Source organism: Leishmania mexicana, chromosome 30 (genome assembly GCF_000234665.1).
Source record: "Leishmania mexicana MHOM/GT/2001/U1103 complete genome, chromosome 30".
Lineage (NCBI taxonomy): Eukaryota > Euglenozoa > Kinetoplastea > Trypanosomatida > Trypanosomatidae > Leishmania > Leishmania mexicana.
This window is the reverse complement of record NC_018334.1, coordinates 399308-416180: the sequence shown is the minus strand read 5'-3', so window position 1 is coordinate 416180 and position 16873 is coordinate 399308. Positions and strand designations below refer to the sequence as shown.

General features: G+C 57.7%; 4 protein-coding genes across 4 annotated transcripts; all 4 read left to right on the top strand.

Annotated features, from left to right (window-relative positions):
* Window positions 1-597: 597 nt before the first annotated feature.
* On the top strand, window positions 598-1389 carry LMXM_30_1070 (biotin/lipoate protein ligase-like protein; the record flags this gene model as incomplete). The annotated part of the gene is made up of 1 exon (XM_003877575.1): window positions 598-1389. One exon carries the CDS (start codon window positions 598-600, stop codon window positions 1387-1389), a length of 792 nt encoding a protein of 263 aa, XP_003877624.1.
* Window positions 1390-3166: 1777 nt separating this feature from the next.
* Window positions 3167-4795, top strand: LMXM_30_1060 (conserved hypothetical protein; the record flags this gene model as incomplete). The annotated part of the gene is made up of 1 exon (XM_003877574.1): window positions 3167-4795. The coding sequence occupies one exon, from the start codon at window positions 3167-3169 to the stop codon at window positions 4793-4795; it is 1629 nt and encodes a 542-aa protein (XP_003877623.1).
* Window positions 4796-6395: 1600 nt separating this feature from the next.
* Window positions 6396-7547, top strand: LMXM_30_1050 (hypothetical protein, unknown function; the record flags this gene model as incomplete). Its single annotated transcript, XM_003877573.1, has 1 exon — window positions 6396-7547. The coding sequence occupies one exon, from the start codon at window positions 6396-6398 to the stop codon at window positions 7545-7547; it is 1152 nt and encodes a 383-aa protein (XP_003877622.1).
* A 3107-nt stretch (window positions 7548-10654) lies between these two features.
* LMXM_30_1040 (conserved hypothetical protein) lies at window positions 10655-12955 on the top strand (the record flags this gene model as incomplete). The annotated part of the gene is made up of 1 exon (XM_003877572.1): window positions 10655-12955. The coding sequence occupies one exon, from the start codon at window positions 10655-10657 to the stop codon at window positions 12953-12955; it is 2301 nt and encodes a 766-aa protein (XP_003877621.1).
* Window positions 12956-16873: the final 3918 nt, after the last annotated feature.

The window sequence follows — 16873 nt, the reverse complement described above, 5'->3', positions numbered from 1 at the left end:
GTAGCAGCAACAGCGAAGTGCGATTTGTCGCCCCCGCGGTATTCTCGACGGGACTCCCTCACTCATCGGCGCACGTCCTTCACAGCAGCCACCGTCCCAGCTGCCCACGACGACCACTGCCACCACCATCAGTGGGGAGTCATCGCAGCAAATGGTGCATACAGGGCTTCGTTATTGTTTATTCCTGTATACCGTTGATCGCTAACCAAACCGTGCACGGTGTTACATGCACTCAAGATGGATATTCCCTGTGTACTGTCCCCCTCCACCACCTCTTCTCCTACGCACGCTGCCCTCTCTTAACCCGCGAGCAACTGCCTTCACCGCGTGCTGCTTCTTCTCTCGCTCGCTCCACTCTGGGGAGTGGCCACATTTGTGCCTCCTCACAGCAATCTCTTGCCCGCGTAGCAGGGCAGGCTTGCACACATCCATCGTTTCGTATCTCCGCCCACTTCACACGCGAATCTATTATCGCACGGCGAAGAGTGCTTGCTTGCACGAGAAGTGGCGAAAAAAGCGAAACAAAAAGCGCACGGGCTCAACACCCTTATCGACAGCAAGGAGAACGACGACATACACGTGGCACCACCTACGACCATGCCCGCTCACTTTCCACCCAACATCCACTTTCTCGAGGAGGTGACCTCCACGATGGATGTGGCCCGCACGATGAGTGCGACCGCTGATGGGAAGGCGTTTGCTGTCGTCGCGGCCGAGCAGACAGCTGGTCGTGGCACAGGCAGTCGCACCTGGACCTCGCCGAAGGGGAACCTCTACATGACTTTTGGTGTACCTCAGCTGGGCCAACCACCATGCCTCAAGGAGGAGCTGGTGCCTGTGTTGCCGCTCGTCTGCGGTCTTGCGTGCCGCCGCGCTGTGCTGGAGGTGCTTCATCTGGATGGGGCGTTGGCCAAGGCGTCGGCTGCTGCGGATGCGGCCAAGGCCGTGTCGACCAAGTGGCCGAACGACATTATCTACAAGCAAAAGAAGATCGGCGGCACCCTAATCGAGAACGATGGGGACTACTTCATCATTGGCATTGGTATGAACATCGCCGTGGCACCGCAGATGACGGACGCTGGCCGCGAGTCAACGATGATCAACGCCATTGCGGAGGATTTCGGCGTGAAGTCGTGTTCTCCTCAGGACCTCGCGAAGTCGATCTGGTCCCACTTCTTCGACATGTGCACCTCGCCAGAGTGGACGCGTGACTCGGTGATTGAGAGTTTCGACAAGGTGATGGACAAGTCCCTGAAGCTGCACAAGCGGTTGCCAGGCGGCCGCGATCCGGAAGAGCTGACGGCTGTTTCGCTGAATAGCTGGGGCCATTTGAAGGTTCGCCACGCCGACGGAACGGTGGAGGACTTGTCCGCGGAATACCTGTTTTGAGCAGGTGCTGCGGGTATGGGGACGGGTCGAGGAACCGGTGAGTGAAATTGTCAGCTCATGAGACGGTTAGCATGTTGGTGTCTCTGACGTCTGTGACCGATGCAGCTGTGTGAACTCCCGTTGAGAGAGGTTCCTCCTCTCATGTGCCTGTCACGCTTTCCCTCCACAGCGTGAGACATTCTGTGCACCCCCAGAGCTTGCATAGTGCAAGGAGGACACCATGCCACGGACATGGTGCAGCAGACGCACAAGTACGCGCTCGAGCCCCACAACAGGCGCTAAGGCGTGCTCCGCCTTCCTTTGGATTCCGTTTGAAGCGCTGCGCCCTCCCTTTGGGGACGAGGAGCAGCGCACTGCCGTGAGCGACATCGAGGGTCCTCTGGAAGCGTGGGTAAACACCTCTACTCGGAGTTCCTCATTTGGGCGCTAGGTGACAACGAGCAGAGCCCACACCCGCACACACAAAAAAACGTAAAGGGGCACGGGAGTAAGTTAAACTTTCATCACGGGCACTTGAGCACACGCGTATACCGTAAGCATGTCTCCTGACAACGTGCTCCTCGCTAGACTGTGCTGAGACTAGCATTCTTTCGCATTCTTTGAAGCTTTCATTGCACCTCTACAATGTCGATAAACATGCACAAACATCCACAACTCGCCTACCTTTGCAGGCACACGGCTGTGCCCTCGCCGTCCAGCACGACCGGACCTGCCGTCGAGCCGGGCCACGCGCCTAGCGGGCTCCCCTCGTCCTCCCTCACACCTCCTCCGAATGCGCGCTGCACCACAGGCGCGACGCAGCCACGACCGCCAGCGTCACCGGCGCAGCGCCAGCGCAGCCCTGTCCGCCGCACCCGCTGTCCGCAGCCAGCACCCAAGGCCAGGTCGCAGGCTGCCTGGCGTCCCCCCACAGAGTGGTCTACGGGATCCTTAATGACACACCCCTGGCGTAGCCCGCTCTACCGTCATCAGGGCAGAAGTCAAGATTCACAGCGGTGAGGGAGGTGCGTTTTTGACGAAAGCTGCCGTGCGCGTGCGGAACAGTGCGCCAAAGCGCGTGTTTCTGTTGCAGCGCTGGAACGGCTGCTGCATGCCCATGCATCCCCTCGACTCCCGTCATTTGTTTTTTTTTTTGGTTTTGCCATCTGTTTAGCGCTAGTCGCTGAACTGCGAGTGCTTGCTTGCAGTAATGCGACCATTATCTCGGCCAGCGGTAGTGAGTGTTCGAGGAGTCTCTCTTGCTCTGCGCCGCTGCGCTGACGAGAGTCGGCCCACCGCTGTGCACGGAGAGCAGGGCCGGGAGGTTGTAAGCGAAACCGTGCCGCGCCCCGGCGTGGCCGCTCCTAGTTCTTGTGTGACAAACAGGACTGTCCGCGATGCGTCTGCTCGTGATGAGGAAGCGACGGATCGTGCGCAGGCGGGTCTCTCAACACACCACCACCTTCCATTCCAGGCGAAGGGACAGCGCACCGACCCACACGCGGAAGGGCCGCGACGCCGATATCAGCCGCAACGGCATCGCCGACGTGTGTCTCGCACAGGTATTATTGATGACGAACGCGTGAGGCCGGGGGAGGCTGTGAATGAGCGAGATCCTAGAGCCTCGGAGATGCTACCGGTGGTGCACCCCGGGGCCGAGCTCCCGCCCCTTCCACAGCGCGCGCTCACAGAAAAGCGCACGGGCAAGTTTTCGTTTGTCAGCGATCCCAGTCAGCGTTCTACTCGCGACGTTTACGGCCACGAGGTGCCGAATAACACACCGAAGCCAAAGCTGCCGATGTGGGCCTCGAGCCTAACCTCGCCGGCGCTGGGCAAGGTGCGGCTGACGGAGGAGTCGTGGATCTCGCTGGACGCGCGGGGTGTGCTGGGCGAAGATGTCACGGCGCCGTTTGTGCGTTGGCTGTGCGAAAGTGTCCTGCCCGCGAACGCCGTTCTGAGGGAGCAGCTGGAGACAAACGTGCTGCTGGATCTGCGCCTCGCCACGGCACGCGGCGTGTATGCAAAGAAGGCGTTCAAGCGGGGGGATGTGGTGCTCACGATCCCTCTCTTGTCGGCCACCCCTAGCGCTGCCCCCAGCTGCGCGGCGTGGCTTTCCTTAAACAGTGAGACGCTGGCGAAGTACTCCACGGCTGCCCAGCAGCGAGTCGGACTACCGTCGTACGACACCGTCAAGCAGGTCCTCTCCGTGCGGCGCTCTTCCTTCGATCCGATTCCGCATCCCCTCTTCCTCGATCAGGTCTGCGCAGCGCTGCTGCTCGCGTGTGAGAAGGCAGACGGCGAGGGAAGTCCGCTTTACCCGTATCTGCGGCTGCTGGACTCCGCGGAGCTCTTTGACGACGAGGCCATCAAGGCGTTGCACCTTGGCGTGCTGGAGCCGACGACCCATATGGAGTACGACGAACACGCGAAGAGGTTTCGACATTACATGCGGAAGCTTCACGCGGTCTGGTGGGCGGCGTACGAATCAGCGACAGGGCGAGGACCGGGTGCGGACGTTGCAGGCGCGGCGGGTGATAGAGCCGGTGCTGCCGCTGCGCTCGCCTCATGTGTGCCGATTCTGCGCATTGGCGGGGAGCCCAGCGCAACCTCTGTCACCGTCGACACACAGGGCAGATGTTATCAAGACGTCGGTAGCAAGGCTGTGGTGTCCGCCGCTGCAAACGTGTCAGACGTCGACGCCTCTGCAGCTCGGATGGCGTGGAGGCCACCTCCGTCGCTGGACGACATGACGTGGGCCCTTCGTGTCCTCTTATCTCGCCAAAAGACACTGCCGCATCTCCGCGTCGACAGGGCCGCCTTTGAGCGTGTGCGCGACGAGAACGTCGAGGGCGAGGCGCTGGACGCGTTTGGAAAGGCGGTGATGAAGGGCAAATACGCCTTCTACCAACACGTCCTGCGTGCCATCGACGAGGACCGCCTACACGTGAATGAGGTGGACCCCACGGTAATACCCACCATTGTGCCACTGTTGGACATGGTGAGCCATCCTCCCGGGGGCGTCCCGAATGTGTCGTACACCGTGGAGAGAGTAGAGAGGACGGGAGAAGGCAGTGATAGCACGTCAGAAGTCGGCACAAGTCTGCATTGCGGTGACTTGACAAGCGGTAAGTCCACCAGCGCATCTCCATCTTACCAGGTGGTCGTGCGCGCCACGGACGACATCGAGGAGGATGAGGAGCTCACCGTTTCCTACGTCAAGTGCTACAGTGCTTCCTATACTCTTTACCGCTACGGCTTCCTGCCACTGTCGAGACGTGAGGACGACGTGGCGGCGCTTCTCCAAGCAAACAACGTCGATGGAAAGCTTCGACCTGCGCCTAGCAGCGGCTCCTCTCCATCATCCCTGTCCAAGGACAGCGTGATGTCGGCTCTGAGGCGCTGGTGGCCTTCTATGGTTGCCACTTGAGGCTTGTCATGGGGCTGTTTCTGGCTCCGTGTGACGCTGTTGTCGAAGGGCGCCAGTGCACCCCCGCCACTCTGTACGTGGGAGGAAGCCAAGCAGTCCTCCTCCCCTCCCTATCCCTCTGCGAGGTGCTGAACCACTCCTGGTGGTGGCGGGGTCACGCACCTACCTACGCAGGGGGAGGTCAGCGCGATGTATCGCTGCTGATGTCAGCAGTCAGGTCCTGGACGGTGCGATGCGTGGGAGGGGCCTGCGACAGTGGACAGGCTTGTGCCATCTGTGTGATGGGCAGGGTGTGTCAACTCGACTCGAACGCATTTTACCCAGCCGTCGCAGCCCTGCTGGTGTGGGGTGTCCGCGTTTCACCCTCAGAGAGGTGCAACGTGTGACTGCCGGCATGAAGGGGGTGCGGCTGTGAGGCGTGGGGCGGACAGCGCTTGAAGCAGACGCCATGCTCTCAGGTGACTGTGTCGGCACATGGCTGTAATGCGTGTGTCTCTACGACTGCCTTGCACCAGGCGATGGGGGGCCTGTGGCAGTCCGGGTGGAGCTCGGCTCACGATGTACGGTGGAATGGGCAAGCGCACGAGGAAAAGCGCGTTGCATCCTATCGCGAATCTTTTTTTCCTCTTGTAGGCTGTCTCAGCTGTTTCTGTCGGGCGGCTTTCGACCGCGACGCACGGGTGTATGTGTGCGTGTGTGGGGCGTGGCCGCTCTTTTCCCTCCCTCTGGTGTTGCGGAGGATGTGAACTGGGTTCACCACGTTGTCTCTGAATTCAAGTCAGTTCCAACCCGTGCAGCAGCTCCCATCATCACAGCCACTGGGCAAGACATGGTGGATACGGAAGGGTGGGCGCTGCACTTCCGTATGCGTGAAGAAGATAAGCAGCGACGCCGCAAGGGCGGAGCATGGACGTCTGTTTGCCCGAAGGTGGCGACGGCAAATGCCTTTGGTGACATCACCCATAACACGCTAGAGAATGGGATGATGCGCCTCCCGGAATCGCCTTCTTCTGTGGCCCATCGCACTCTCTTTCGGTTGCTTTACGGTCTCACACCAGTGAGTGCAGGAGTGCCTCACACATGTGTCGGTCTGTCTGCCTATCCCTCCCCTTAGTAGCGCCGCCATCCCACATTCTCTGTGCTGTTCTCTCCGCTTGTCTGTGTCTCTCTGTCTCTGTGTGTGTGTGTGTGTCTACTCTCCCTCGCACTCTCTTGGTAGGAAGCACAAATTTCTCCTGTGTTCTACACGTACGTATATATATATATATACATACATACATCACACCGCTCACTGTACCGCCGTGTTTGCGCTCGCGTTCGTTTCATTTTCGTGTGTGTGTGTGTACGTGAGCTTGCTTGTGTGTCCCCACCGAGCTGCGACTCTCCTCTGTCTTGATCCTTTGGTATAGCATTATTTCCCGCACGTGTACGTGCGCGTGTGTGCGTGTGCGTGTGTGCTTCTGTGCATATTAGTGCAAACATTTTGTTTTGTTGCTGTTTCACGCACGACTACTTGCGAGGTGCCGGTGACACTGCTCATCCGCTGTTGCGTCGTCTTCCTGTCAAGCGACAACTGAGTCCAGAGCAGCCACTCAGAACCATGTCCGCGGTTGCTCACGAGCTTGAGACACCTGCTGAGGTGAAGCCGGTCGCTAGGAATGGGATCGACATGGCCGCGCCACTGCCTGCCAGGGAGGATGGCTTTAGCGTCTCGGCAACAGAGATCGCTTCCAAGGCGCGTCCTAATAACGCTATCCAGTCCTCAGTCTCCATGTTGCACACGCGGATCTTGAGCCGCCCATCCACCGGCAGACTGCACTTCTCTAATGCCGCAGCCGGCTCTGCGAACGGCGGCAAATCGCACGCGGTGCCCTACGAGGGTATGGTGGTGCATCCTCCGTCGCGCGGTCGCGTTTCGAAGTCCGCAGCTGGTGAAGGTGCGGTCGTCACCTCGGCTGAGGAAAAGATTTTCATGCGGTTGACCGCTTTGAAGGAAAGTGCTGCTAAGGCGCCGTCTCTCCAGCAGCCCGCTGCGGCTGATCAGACATTCATGCCTGCGAGGGGAAAAAAGAAGGTGCCGGAGCCGCACCTTAAGCACGCGCGCTTGCAGAAGGCACACGAGGCCCACGCAACAGTCGGCGCTACGAATGACAGTGGGGCCGGTGCAGTCAAGACAACGTATCGTCGGCGCCGCCGCAACGGAAGCGCTGCAGGGGCGGAGGGCAGACGGCCGCAGCATTCCCAGATCGCGGGGCAGGACATTGTCAAGGCGACCAAGACAAAGAAGCCTGTGGGGGTATCCAAGAAGACGCAGGGCGAGAACGGCAAGTCTCACTGCATGGAGCCGGTCGCCAGCTCGCACGAGTCTGCGAGGAAGAAGACGGCAGCGGCTGCGACAGCCGAGAATGCCGCTGCGGAAAAAGGTTCTGTGAAGCAAAAGCCTGCCAAGAAAGTGATCCCGGCTGCTGCTGCTGCTGCTGCTGCTACGACCAACGCCACGAGCGCTGAGCACGATGCCGCTGCACAGTCACAGACAGAGAAGCCGGGCGCGGAAGCGGAGGTGCCAGCGGATCAGGCGTGCGCCGACGAGAAAAACATCGAAGAGGGAGCCACGGTCGGGGTCGATGGGGAGCTCAGCGCTCCTGAACTGGAGAACGAGGCCGCTGCTGCGGTCGAGCACGCGAATCCGGAGGCGACAGATGCTATGGGCGAACCTGCTGAGCAGCCCGAGGAGGATGCGACTGAGCTTTAAAGTGTAGTAGTGCCCCCGCTGTGCTCTCCTGTGCATATCTGACGTAAAGAGCAAGAGTACCGGTTGCATGGCCGCATGGGGAGGTAGGGGCAGTGCTTTCGCGTGACTCCTTCTCTCCTTGTGTCTGTCGTTCATGTCTCCCTGGACTCGCAGACGACTCACGCCGACACTGTGGAAAGCCGTTGAGGCTGGATGCAGCGTCCTCTGCTCCCTCCCGATGAATTCGAGCAGTCCGCCCCGTACAGGCCCACACAACAAGCACGCAAAATCGGATACATACCCAAGCCTGTTTTTCTTTCCCGGTATCCTTGTCATGTGCGCTTCTCTCTTCGTTGTGCCCCCTTTCAGGAGGCTGTGCGGCGGCCGGAGACAGCGTGAGTGGCTTGTAAGAGTGGCAAAGGGGCGGGTGGCGGTGGTGAGGCGGTGGCATGCACGTTTGTGTGTCCGTCGTTGTCTTTGGCCTCTGTGGTGAGATGACGTGACACTCCTGCTGTAGGCACTGTGTGTTGACTCTTCTCTTGAATGGTTGCCTCTATCTATCTATATATATACAAACCACACACACACACATACACACATGTATATGGTTATGCTGCCCATTTTTTTTTCCTTCGACTCGTTTTATTTCTTTGGAAGCACGTAAGCGTAGTCTTCTCTCTACACCTGCAGCTATATCTGTATATATATATATGTGTGTGTGTGTATGACACATATATATAAGTATGTATACATGTATATATACATATATATATATATATACATACACGTCGATATCTGTCTGTCTGTGCCCCTCCACCTTTCCTCTTTTTTTTTGAGGGGGGTGGTTGGTGGAGATGGTCGGGTGCGGGTGTTGGGGTGGGGGAGGGGGAGGGGGCTCGCTCGGTATCTCTCCGCTGCGCCTATTTCTTATGTGTTTTCTCTGTCTCTCTCAAGACCGCGTTTTCACTTCCGAGTGAAGTTCATGAGGATCTCATTTCTGTGCTGATGGAGGGGTGGGGGACGTCTGACTCGCCGCGGATGGCGCCTCGGTTGAAAAGAAAGTGAACGCGAAGAAGCGTTTTCTCTTTCTCTGTGTTGCGCAGCCCTGTTGGAGCCTTGCAGTGATGTGATGCGCTGTGGCGTTGGCTGTGTAGGGCCACTCATCACCTTGTCTGTGCATCTTGGCGCTGCCAAAGTTTCCTTGTTGACCACGCGTGCGCATAGCATGCCTCCTGCAAACCTGTACTGCCCTTCATCTTTGATGTATGGAAGGAACACGAAAACAGATCGAATCGCACGCGCGCAGAGGCAGGGGGAGGGGGTGCCGCTGTGCAGGACATATCGCACGCGCTACTTGAGTTGCTTGCGCAGGGGTGGTGGGGGTGGGGGAAGGGAAAAAGACGAAACCGAACTCCTTTCACCATGATCACACACTACGGCACACTGGAGGTGCCTCTGCGACTCCAGCTGTTGAGAAAAGTGGCGACGGGCTCTTACTCGCCTCACCGCGTGAGTGACTGGTACTCATGTAATGGTGCCCGGCGAATCATGAAGCGCTCATATCTTGCCGCTGCTGCACTGTGACGTCCTCTCAAACGAACGTGCCGTGCACGTCGAGACGCCATATCTGCCCTGCTTTTTTCTCGCTTTCGGCACCCTCATGTGCATGCTAGCTTTCGTATCCTCTCTTCCCTTCCCCTTTTGCACCGTCGGTGTTCACGCATGCCGGCCTGTCCTGTTCTTAGAAGTTGTCTGTACGTCTCTTGCCAGTGTACTTCTCGCAAGTCTTGAACGCCTCGTGCGCCACTCGCGCACCGATATATCCGTCACACGAGCAGTTTTCCTTTTTTCGTGGCGCAACGAGATATAGTGCATCGAACAGCGTGCTTCTTGCCCCGCTATCGCACGCGCGCGGCACACGGTCAGGGGATTCGCGCGCGTGTGTGTGTTTCGTTTGAAGGCGTCATATTCCTTGACCAGGTCTGCGCTTCTCTTTCCATTTTTTTCCGTTGTGCTGTGACCCTTCCAGCCGACGTCCGCTCCAGCCTTTCTCCCACACGTTTGGCGAACATGCATGTGTACACCACACCTCCACTGAATCCGTGCATGCATTGCTTACAAAGCACAGGAACTCCGCGTCTGGTTGCTCTCTCTCTTGACGGCAAGGTGCTTGCGGTCCTTGCGTAGCACGTAGTCTCACCCATCTCGCACAACCTCGTTCTGTGCGCTCATCGCGCATTGGTGGTCTCCTCCGCTCGCATCGAGTCCACATCAAGTAGGCACAAGCAGCGTGCAAGTGCGCACGCACGCACGAGACAGAAACAGAAAGACGGTCTGGTCAATCGCATCATCTTTTACATTTTTGTATATTATATTTCGTGGGTTCCGCCTTTCACGTCTGCTCACACCACGTACCAGGGCAGCAGGGTGGTGATCGCTCCATCTGCTCTCTCCTGTCGCTTATCGCTTGCATGACGTGCATCGCGCGCGCCTCTTGCTCTATTTATTTATTTTTTCTTTCCTTTTCCCCTCTGCGCCTTTCCTTCATTTTATCGCACACTGCAATCACGCGTTACCTCGATTTGCTTGTTTCCTGTGCCTCTCGCGATCAGTCTCTCCGTTGCCTGCTGTCTCCGATATGCTTTCTCGCGCCCTCTCTGTGTGCGTGTCCTCACCTGCTCTCTGTTCGTCTCTGCACGACATCCTGAATTTCGGTTGTGTGGTGTCTGCGTCGTCTTCCGCTCTCTGTCGTTGTTCGTGCATTTTTGTGTCTGCGTGCGCCACTTCTCCTTCCTTTTCTTCTCCTTCTCTCTGTTCCCCATACGTGCGTTTTCGCTCCTGCGCTCTGCCATCTTCGTTTTTTGGTGTCTTGTCTCTCAGCGGGCTTTCTCTAACGGCGCCGGCTTCACTTTCCATCGCGCCTATTCCGCACGGATGGCGGTGTCGCCGCTGTGCCTCTTCACGGCGATTTCTTGTCTATGGTAGAACTCAGAACGCCATTCCCGTCGAACTCATTCAGAGCAACGGGCAAGCGGTGGACGTAGTCCTGCGAACACGCGTGACGTGTCATTGTACAGGGCGCACGTGCCTGATTGATTTTCTCTTACGGCGGACGACCTCGGCTCATCATGTCTTCTGCGCGCAGCGAGGGCTCTGAACGCTCTCCTGATGAGGTACCGAGCGCCATCTCGAACGCCGCGCCTTTAGCCACGGCAGCCGTTGTGGACTCCATCAGCGTCAACTCCCCGCCGGCGGCATCGCTCCTCACGGCAATCTGCAACTCGACGCAAATCATCAGCAACGTCTCGGCGGCCTCCTCGCACACCTCGGTGATGCGACTGTCGCGTGCCGAGGTGCTCGCCCGCACGGTGCACCTTCGCTGCCTACCGCCCTTCATGAAGCAGAAGATCCTCGCCGATGTCTTCCAAGACTGCGGCGAGTACCTGCGCGTGCGCATTTGTGGCAACGCCGCCACGCACCAGAAATGGGTGTACGGCTTCGTGGAGTTTGCCACCAAAGATGCAGCGACGAAGATGACGACATACTGTGGGATGGAGCTGCCCAACGGCCCCGATAAACCGCCACTGCGTCTCAAGTGCAGCCCATCGAAGCAGCCGATTCTCGATTGCATGGCGCACGACGCTGACGTAGTCAACGGCACCCCGTGTGGCTTCGGTCGAGGGTACCTGGCGGAGTGCACACTGAACGATGCGATGCTGGTGGTAGGCAGTAGCAGTGGCACCACAAAACCAAGCACGGCCGGAGGCGCAAGCAGCAGCGGCGGGGGCTGCGGTGACGGTGGCGTGGGCGACCGTTGCATGAGGGCGGCAAACAATGCACTGACCGCTCTCACGGTGCAGTCGATTCGCAAGGTTGCTGCGACTGGGTGCGGATGTGGCTGCTCCGGCGTGAACTGCTGCAACTGCTGCAACTGCTGGAAGGTGTTGCCGGAGTCCCCGGAACGTGCCACGTGTGCTGGCGGAGAGATTTCGTCGGACGTATCTGCCAGAGGGACTTCAGGGGGCGCTGATGCCCCCGTCGCCGCACATGGATGTGCTGGCTGTGCTAACGGTGACGGCGGATCACCAATGGCGACGTACCCGAGCGACGGCGGTGGTGACTCAGCCGCGACGCTGCCGCAACTGACAGCCATGCTCTCCAGTTTCGCGGACCTTCAAATGCCGCTCGTGTTCCCTGGGGGCGGCGCCTCTCTCGACATCATACAGCAGCTCGCTGCTGCCTTCCAGGGCCTTCGCGACAGTGCTGCCACTCACGAGAGTCAGATGGACGGTCCGTCGATTGCGCAGCGGGCGGAGGCCATGGCGCTTGCGGCGATGCGCCGCGCCTGTCACGTCACTTCGGACGCGTGCATTCAGGACATCTTGTCGGAGCTGACGCAGCTACTCGCATTCCTGGACTCGAACGCAGCGGTGACGGGAGGCGCCGCGCAGACCGCCTCCGGGGACTGTACCGCGACTCTCCCTCAGCATGTCACGCAGTTGAGGATGCTGGTGAACCTCGTTGGCGCTCTCTTGTGTCTGCTGCGCCGCCGTGTCGGGGATGCCTTACCGCACGTGGAAGCGGTGCTCGTCACCTTTGCGAAGATTCCACCCCCCACGCTGCTGTTGCGTGCTCGGCAGCATGGCGAAGCAGGTGCGGTGCAGGAGCAGCGCCATGCGGGGAAATCGAAGCATGCTCAGGTGCTCGGGGCATCGCATGAGGGCCGTGGCCCAGGCGCGGTCGCTGGCACCACCGCCGTCTGTTCGCTAGTTAAGCGCCGTTCTGTTCCGTCCCTCCCACTGGGTTCCTTTGTCGATGAGGATGTTGCGGAGTCGCTGCTGGGAATGGTGGACGAAGACAGCGAGTACGACGGCAACCACTGCGAGGATGCGAGCATCCATCACATGAGCAACCGTGATGACCCGCTGGTCCATGCCGATATCGAGGACAAGGGTGATGGCGCAGCTCTGCTGAAGGACCGAAGCGGATCTGCCTCCAACTGCATCTGCGCCAGTGAGGAGTTTTCGAACTCCGGCGACACGGCTGCCTTGTGCCGCCGTGACGAGTCCTTCTCGCGCTATGTGCTGAACGTTCTTGTCTCCGTCGGACTCGCGATGGAGGAGGTGCACCCCGTCATTGCCCGAAGCGCCTACATGCTAGCGAACGGGCGGGCGACGGAGGTGTTTGGGGAGCCTAGTACGCTACTGGCCGACCGCCTGGCTGACGCCCCCACCGGCAATCCGCATCTGTGCGCCGCACTTTTCGCCGAGGCGGATGAGAACGACAGCGGTCGCGACGTCACCTTTTTTCCGCATCAGTTCTTCGAAGGTGTCAATGTGGTGTCGCAACGGCTGCTCGACACACGCGGGACGGAGGCCTTCTGGCGTCAGCTTCCACCGAACCACATCGTGACTCTCTTCAATGCGTAAGGTCGGACACAGGAAACGGAGCGGCCTAAATCGATATTGTTCGAATACGTGTGTGTCTCTTGCAGCAGCGTAGACGTGCGGTAGGAGTGTAGAGTCGATGGCCCACTGCATGAGTTGGCCCTGCTTCCTGCTGCTTGCTGCCATGTTTGTGATTTAGGCGAGCCTCACCAGACCGCATTCCTGCTGCCCTCTTCACATACGCGCTTGAGCACACTCTGAGTTGTCTACCCGAAAGGCACAGCAAGTGTGCGCTGTCCCGCGCGTGCTTTCGTCTGACGACCCCACACGAGCTGTCGCGTCCGCCTTTATCGTTGCTGTTCTCGTTCTTGTCTATCCCGTGCAGCGCGGCTGGCTTCGACGCACCACGAAAATGTTGCATATCCCCACACACACACACACTGCTGTGGCCGAATGCGCTTAGTTTCGTTAGAGGCCTCGTTCTTTTCTTTTTCTCTCTTCTTCTGCGTCTCCTCGCGGACCTCAGCTGGTACACACGTCATCGTCTCACGCTCTCCTTTGGCGTTGTGTACCCGTTTCGTTGGGTCTTCGCGAAATGGTCGTGTTTCCCCGTCCCCATTCCCCCCCCGCCGCCTCCCTTTTTCTTTTTTCATTGTTTTTTTTTTATGAGGAATCTCCCTTCCTTTTCAAGTTGTAATGCGACGTTGGCACACCTGCGTGCCTGCCGCGGCTGGGGGGGGGGGACAGTTGCGCTGTAGCGCGAGAGAATCGACGAGATGCCTACACACGGTTGTTGTGCTATTCTCCTCTTTGCATGCCTTTTTTCCCCCTTTCTCTCGTTACCCGCGAGTACTGTACAGCTCGCACGCCACGCTCTCTACCTCGGTGGCTGTGTCACACATGACAGTGCAGACATGTCCTGCATAATTCTTTGGCAATGTTGCCTTTCCGTCGTGCTGGTTGCACGTTTTAGCATCCGTGTTCCGCCTTCGTGTGAGGTGGAGCCACTCTCCTGTCTCTATGTTCCTCTTCGTTCTCCCTCCTTCAACACTTTCTTCATCTCGTTGCACGCGCGTATGCATCTCTGCGCGCACGTGTGCCACTGCACCCCACCACGTCATCCGCCTGGACACTGTGGCACGGGTTACCGACACCGACAACGGCCCTCAACAACAACAAAACAAACACACGGGATCCTCTCACACCGTGCACACGTGTACTCGCATCTCTGTACAATGTATCTGACACAACAATGGCGAACAACAACAACGACGACGGTTTTCCCGGCACATATATACACAGGTAAAATTACTGCTGCGAAGAGACACAGGTGACACAACCCCCTCTACCTCTTACCTCGTACCTCTCACTCCCGCACTGCCTACTATTTTTCTGCTCTACACCTCTCTCTCTCTCTCCTTCACAAATCGTCCGCGAACACCGTCGAGGTACTTCGCCCCTCTCTCCTCTCACACTTCATCCCTCGAAAGAGTGGAGGCCTACGACACACATAGGTGACCATCATCACCGTCTTTTTTTTTGCGTTGTTGTTGTTGTGGTTGTTCTTCCCTTGCGCGTCACCGCCGTGTATATCTACATCTGTGTTTTCTCTGCGCGCGCGTGTGTGTCTGTGTTGTGTTGGCCATCCCTCCCTCCCTCTCTCTCCTTCCTCCTCTCGCCTCCCTTCCCCCTCTCTATCTCTCTCTTCCTCTCCGTCTGGCTCTCTTCCTTCACGTGTTCAAAGGCGCTGCTTGAACGTTTTTTTTTCGTGTGCGTGCTCTCTGGTTCGCGTTGCGGTTGTTCGTTGGTGTCGCCGACCTTTGCCGTGTCACCGTTACCCCGTCGCTTGCCATTCACATCGCTCACACACACACACACTCTCACACACTGCAGAAGCACCGAAAGAAAATAGTTGTGGACAACGACCTACATAGAGAAGGAGAGTGTGCAGAGCAGCCAAGTATCGCTCACCCTGCTGCACGCTTCAATCTCTCGGCTTGTCGTTTCGCCCTCATCATTCGTGCGTCCGCCGCCTTCTTCATTGCCGCGGCTCGAACTCCACAGAGCGTTGCAGAAAATAAACAAAAGAAAGAACGACGCACGAGACACATTAGGAGGAAAAGGAGTGCTCGGCTGCTGTTCGCTTTTCCTCCCTCACAGCATTTCTTTTTTTTTCAAACTCTCGGATTTTTTATTTTGCTTCTGTATACGTGCACCCCTGCCTGTTTCCGTAGCCTCTTGCGCGGGTGCTCTCTCTCTCTCTCGTTGTTGTCTCTCTGTATGCTCGACTGTACATAGCCGTTGTTTCCCAATTCACATAGCAGTAGTGGCAGACAAGCAGTGCAAGAAAGAGAAAAAAGCCGAAAAAGGCATACCCCTGCCCACGCCCCCCTTCCCCCTTCTTCTTTATCCCCGCTTCTGGGTGTGTGTGTGTGTATGGGTGTGTGTGCGTGTGTGTGTCTCACCCCCTCTTCAAGTTTTTTTTGTTTCTTCATCCCCAGTTCTCTGTTCCTCCTTGTCGTCGTCTTGGCGCCTCTCCTTGTCTCTCCTTCGCTCACCTGTTGCTGTGGTCGCCCCACCCCCCATCACCTTTCCACCACCTCCTTCCATCTATCTCTTCTTGTAGAGGGGTGCGCGCGTTGATTTTTTCTTTCACGCGCGTGTGTGTGTGTGCTGCCGCTGCTGCTGCGCTTGTAGACCTTAGTACTCGTAGGGAGAAGGTTTTTTTGTAGTGTAGTCTCTCCGTCTTTGTTTGCATACGCGTGCCAATCCTCTTCCTCCTCCTCCTTCCCCCTCCCTCTCACAGCCCACTCCCCCCTCCGTCCGCGACTGAGGCAGCACCGCACCTTGTTTGCCAGCACAACAAGCGAAAAAACGGAGTAGTGCGCGAGCGGTGGAGCGAGGGAGATAGAAGGCTGCGCGTGTGCGTATTTCGTTAGTCAGAACACCGTGAGTCGAACGTGTGCGCCGTCTTTTTGGACACAGCAGCTCATTTCGTTTTTTTTAATGTGTGTTCCTGTCACGTATTTTTGGTACATCTGCCCCCTGCCCCCTCTCTCTCCCTCTCCCTCTCGTTGTTTTGTTTTTCCCCACCTTGCTTTCTCTCTTGTCAACACGCGGTAAAAGTGTATCATCGTGGTGTTGTTGGCGCTTCCACCTCCGCTCTTCTGATCGCCCCTCCCTTCCTTGTGCATTCGCGTATTCTTTTTTCTTTTTTTTAAGACACCCTTTGCTCGCTCTCTATCTTCTTGATCCTCCTCCTCCTCCCCTTTCACCCACAACGGATGTGTGCATGTCTGTGCGCGTGAGTGCGTCACTGTCTTTTCCCACGTCTCTTCTGTTTCTCCTCCCCTTTCCGTCTTCGCTTTCTTGTTGCTCGTGTGCTGGTCTGTCTCATCCTCCAGCCGCGGCGTTTTGCCTTGTTGTTTTCGTTTGTGTGGGTCCGTTTCTTTACGTGCTTGTGTGCTCGCTTTTCTTTTGGTGTCCCACCGCACCGCACCACACCACACACGCGCTTCCCTCTGTGTTCTCTGTTCTCTGTCTCTGTCTCGCACCTCCTCCTCTTCTTGTAGTCACGCTCATTGACGGTGAGGCGCGGCAGGTTGCAGCGAGCGAGCGAGCAGGAGAACGAGGAGCGTACCAGGAGCGGCAACAGCCGTCACGGTAGGACAATAGAACGTATAGCTGTTTCGAGGTAGTCGAGGCGCGCTAGATCGATTTCCTCGCGCCTCCTTCATTTTTGTTTTTCTCTCTCCCTCTCTCGCTTTCCTGGTGCGGTGTAGCGCGGTAGTGTACTAAGCGAATCAAGTATCCAGCTTTTTTCACCCGTCATCCTTTTCCGTTCTCTCCTTCACAGACACACACACTTTTTTTGTGTGTTGCTTTTTGTTTATTTTTGCTTGTAGGTGCCTCTCATCATCTCTTGTACCGCATCAACCTTGGTTTCACTCGTTAGCCGAC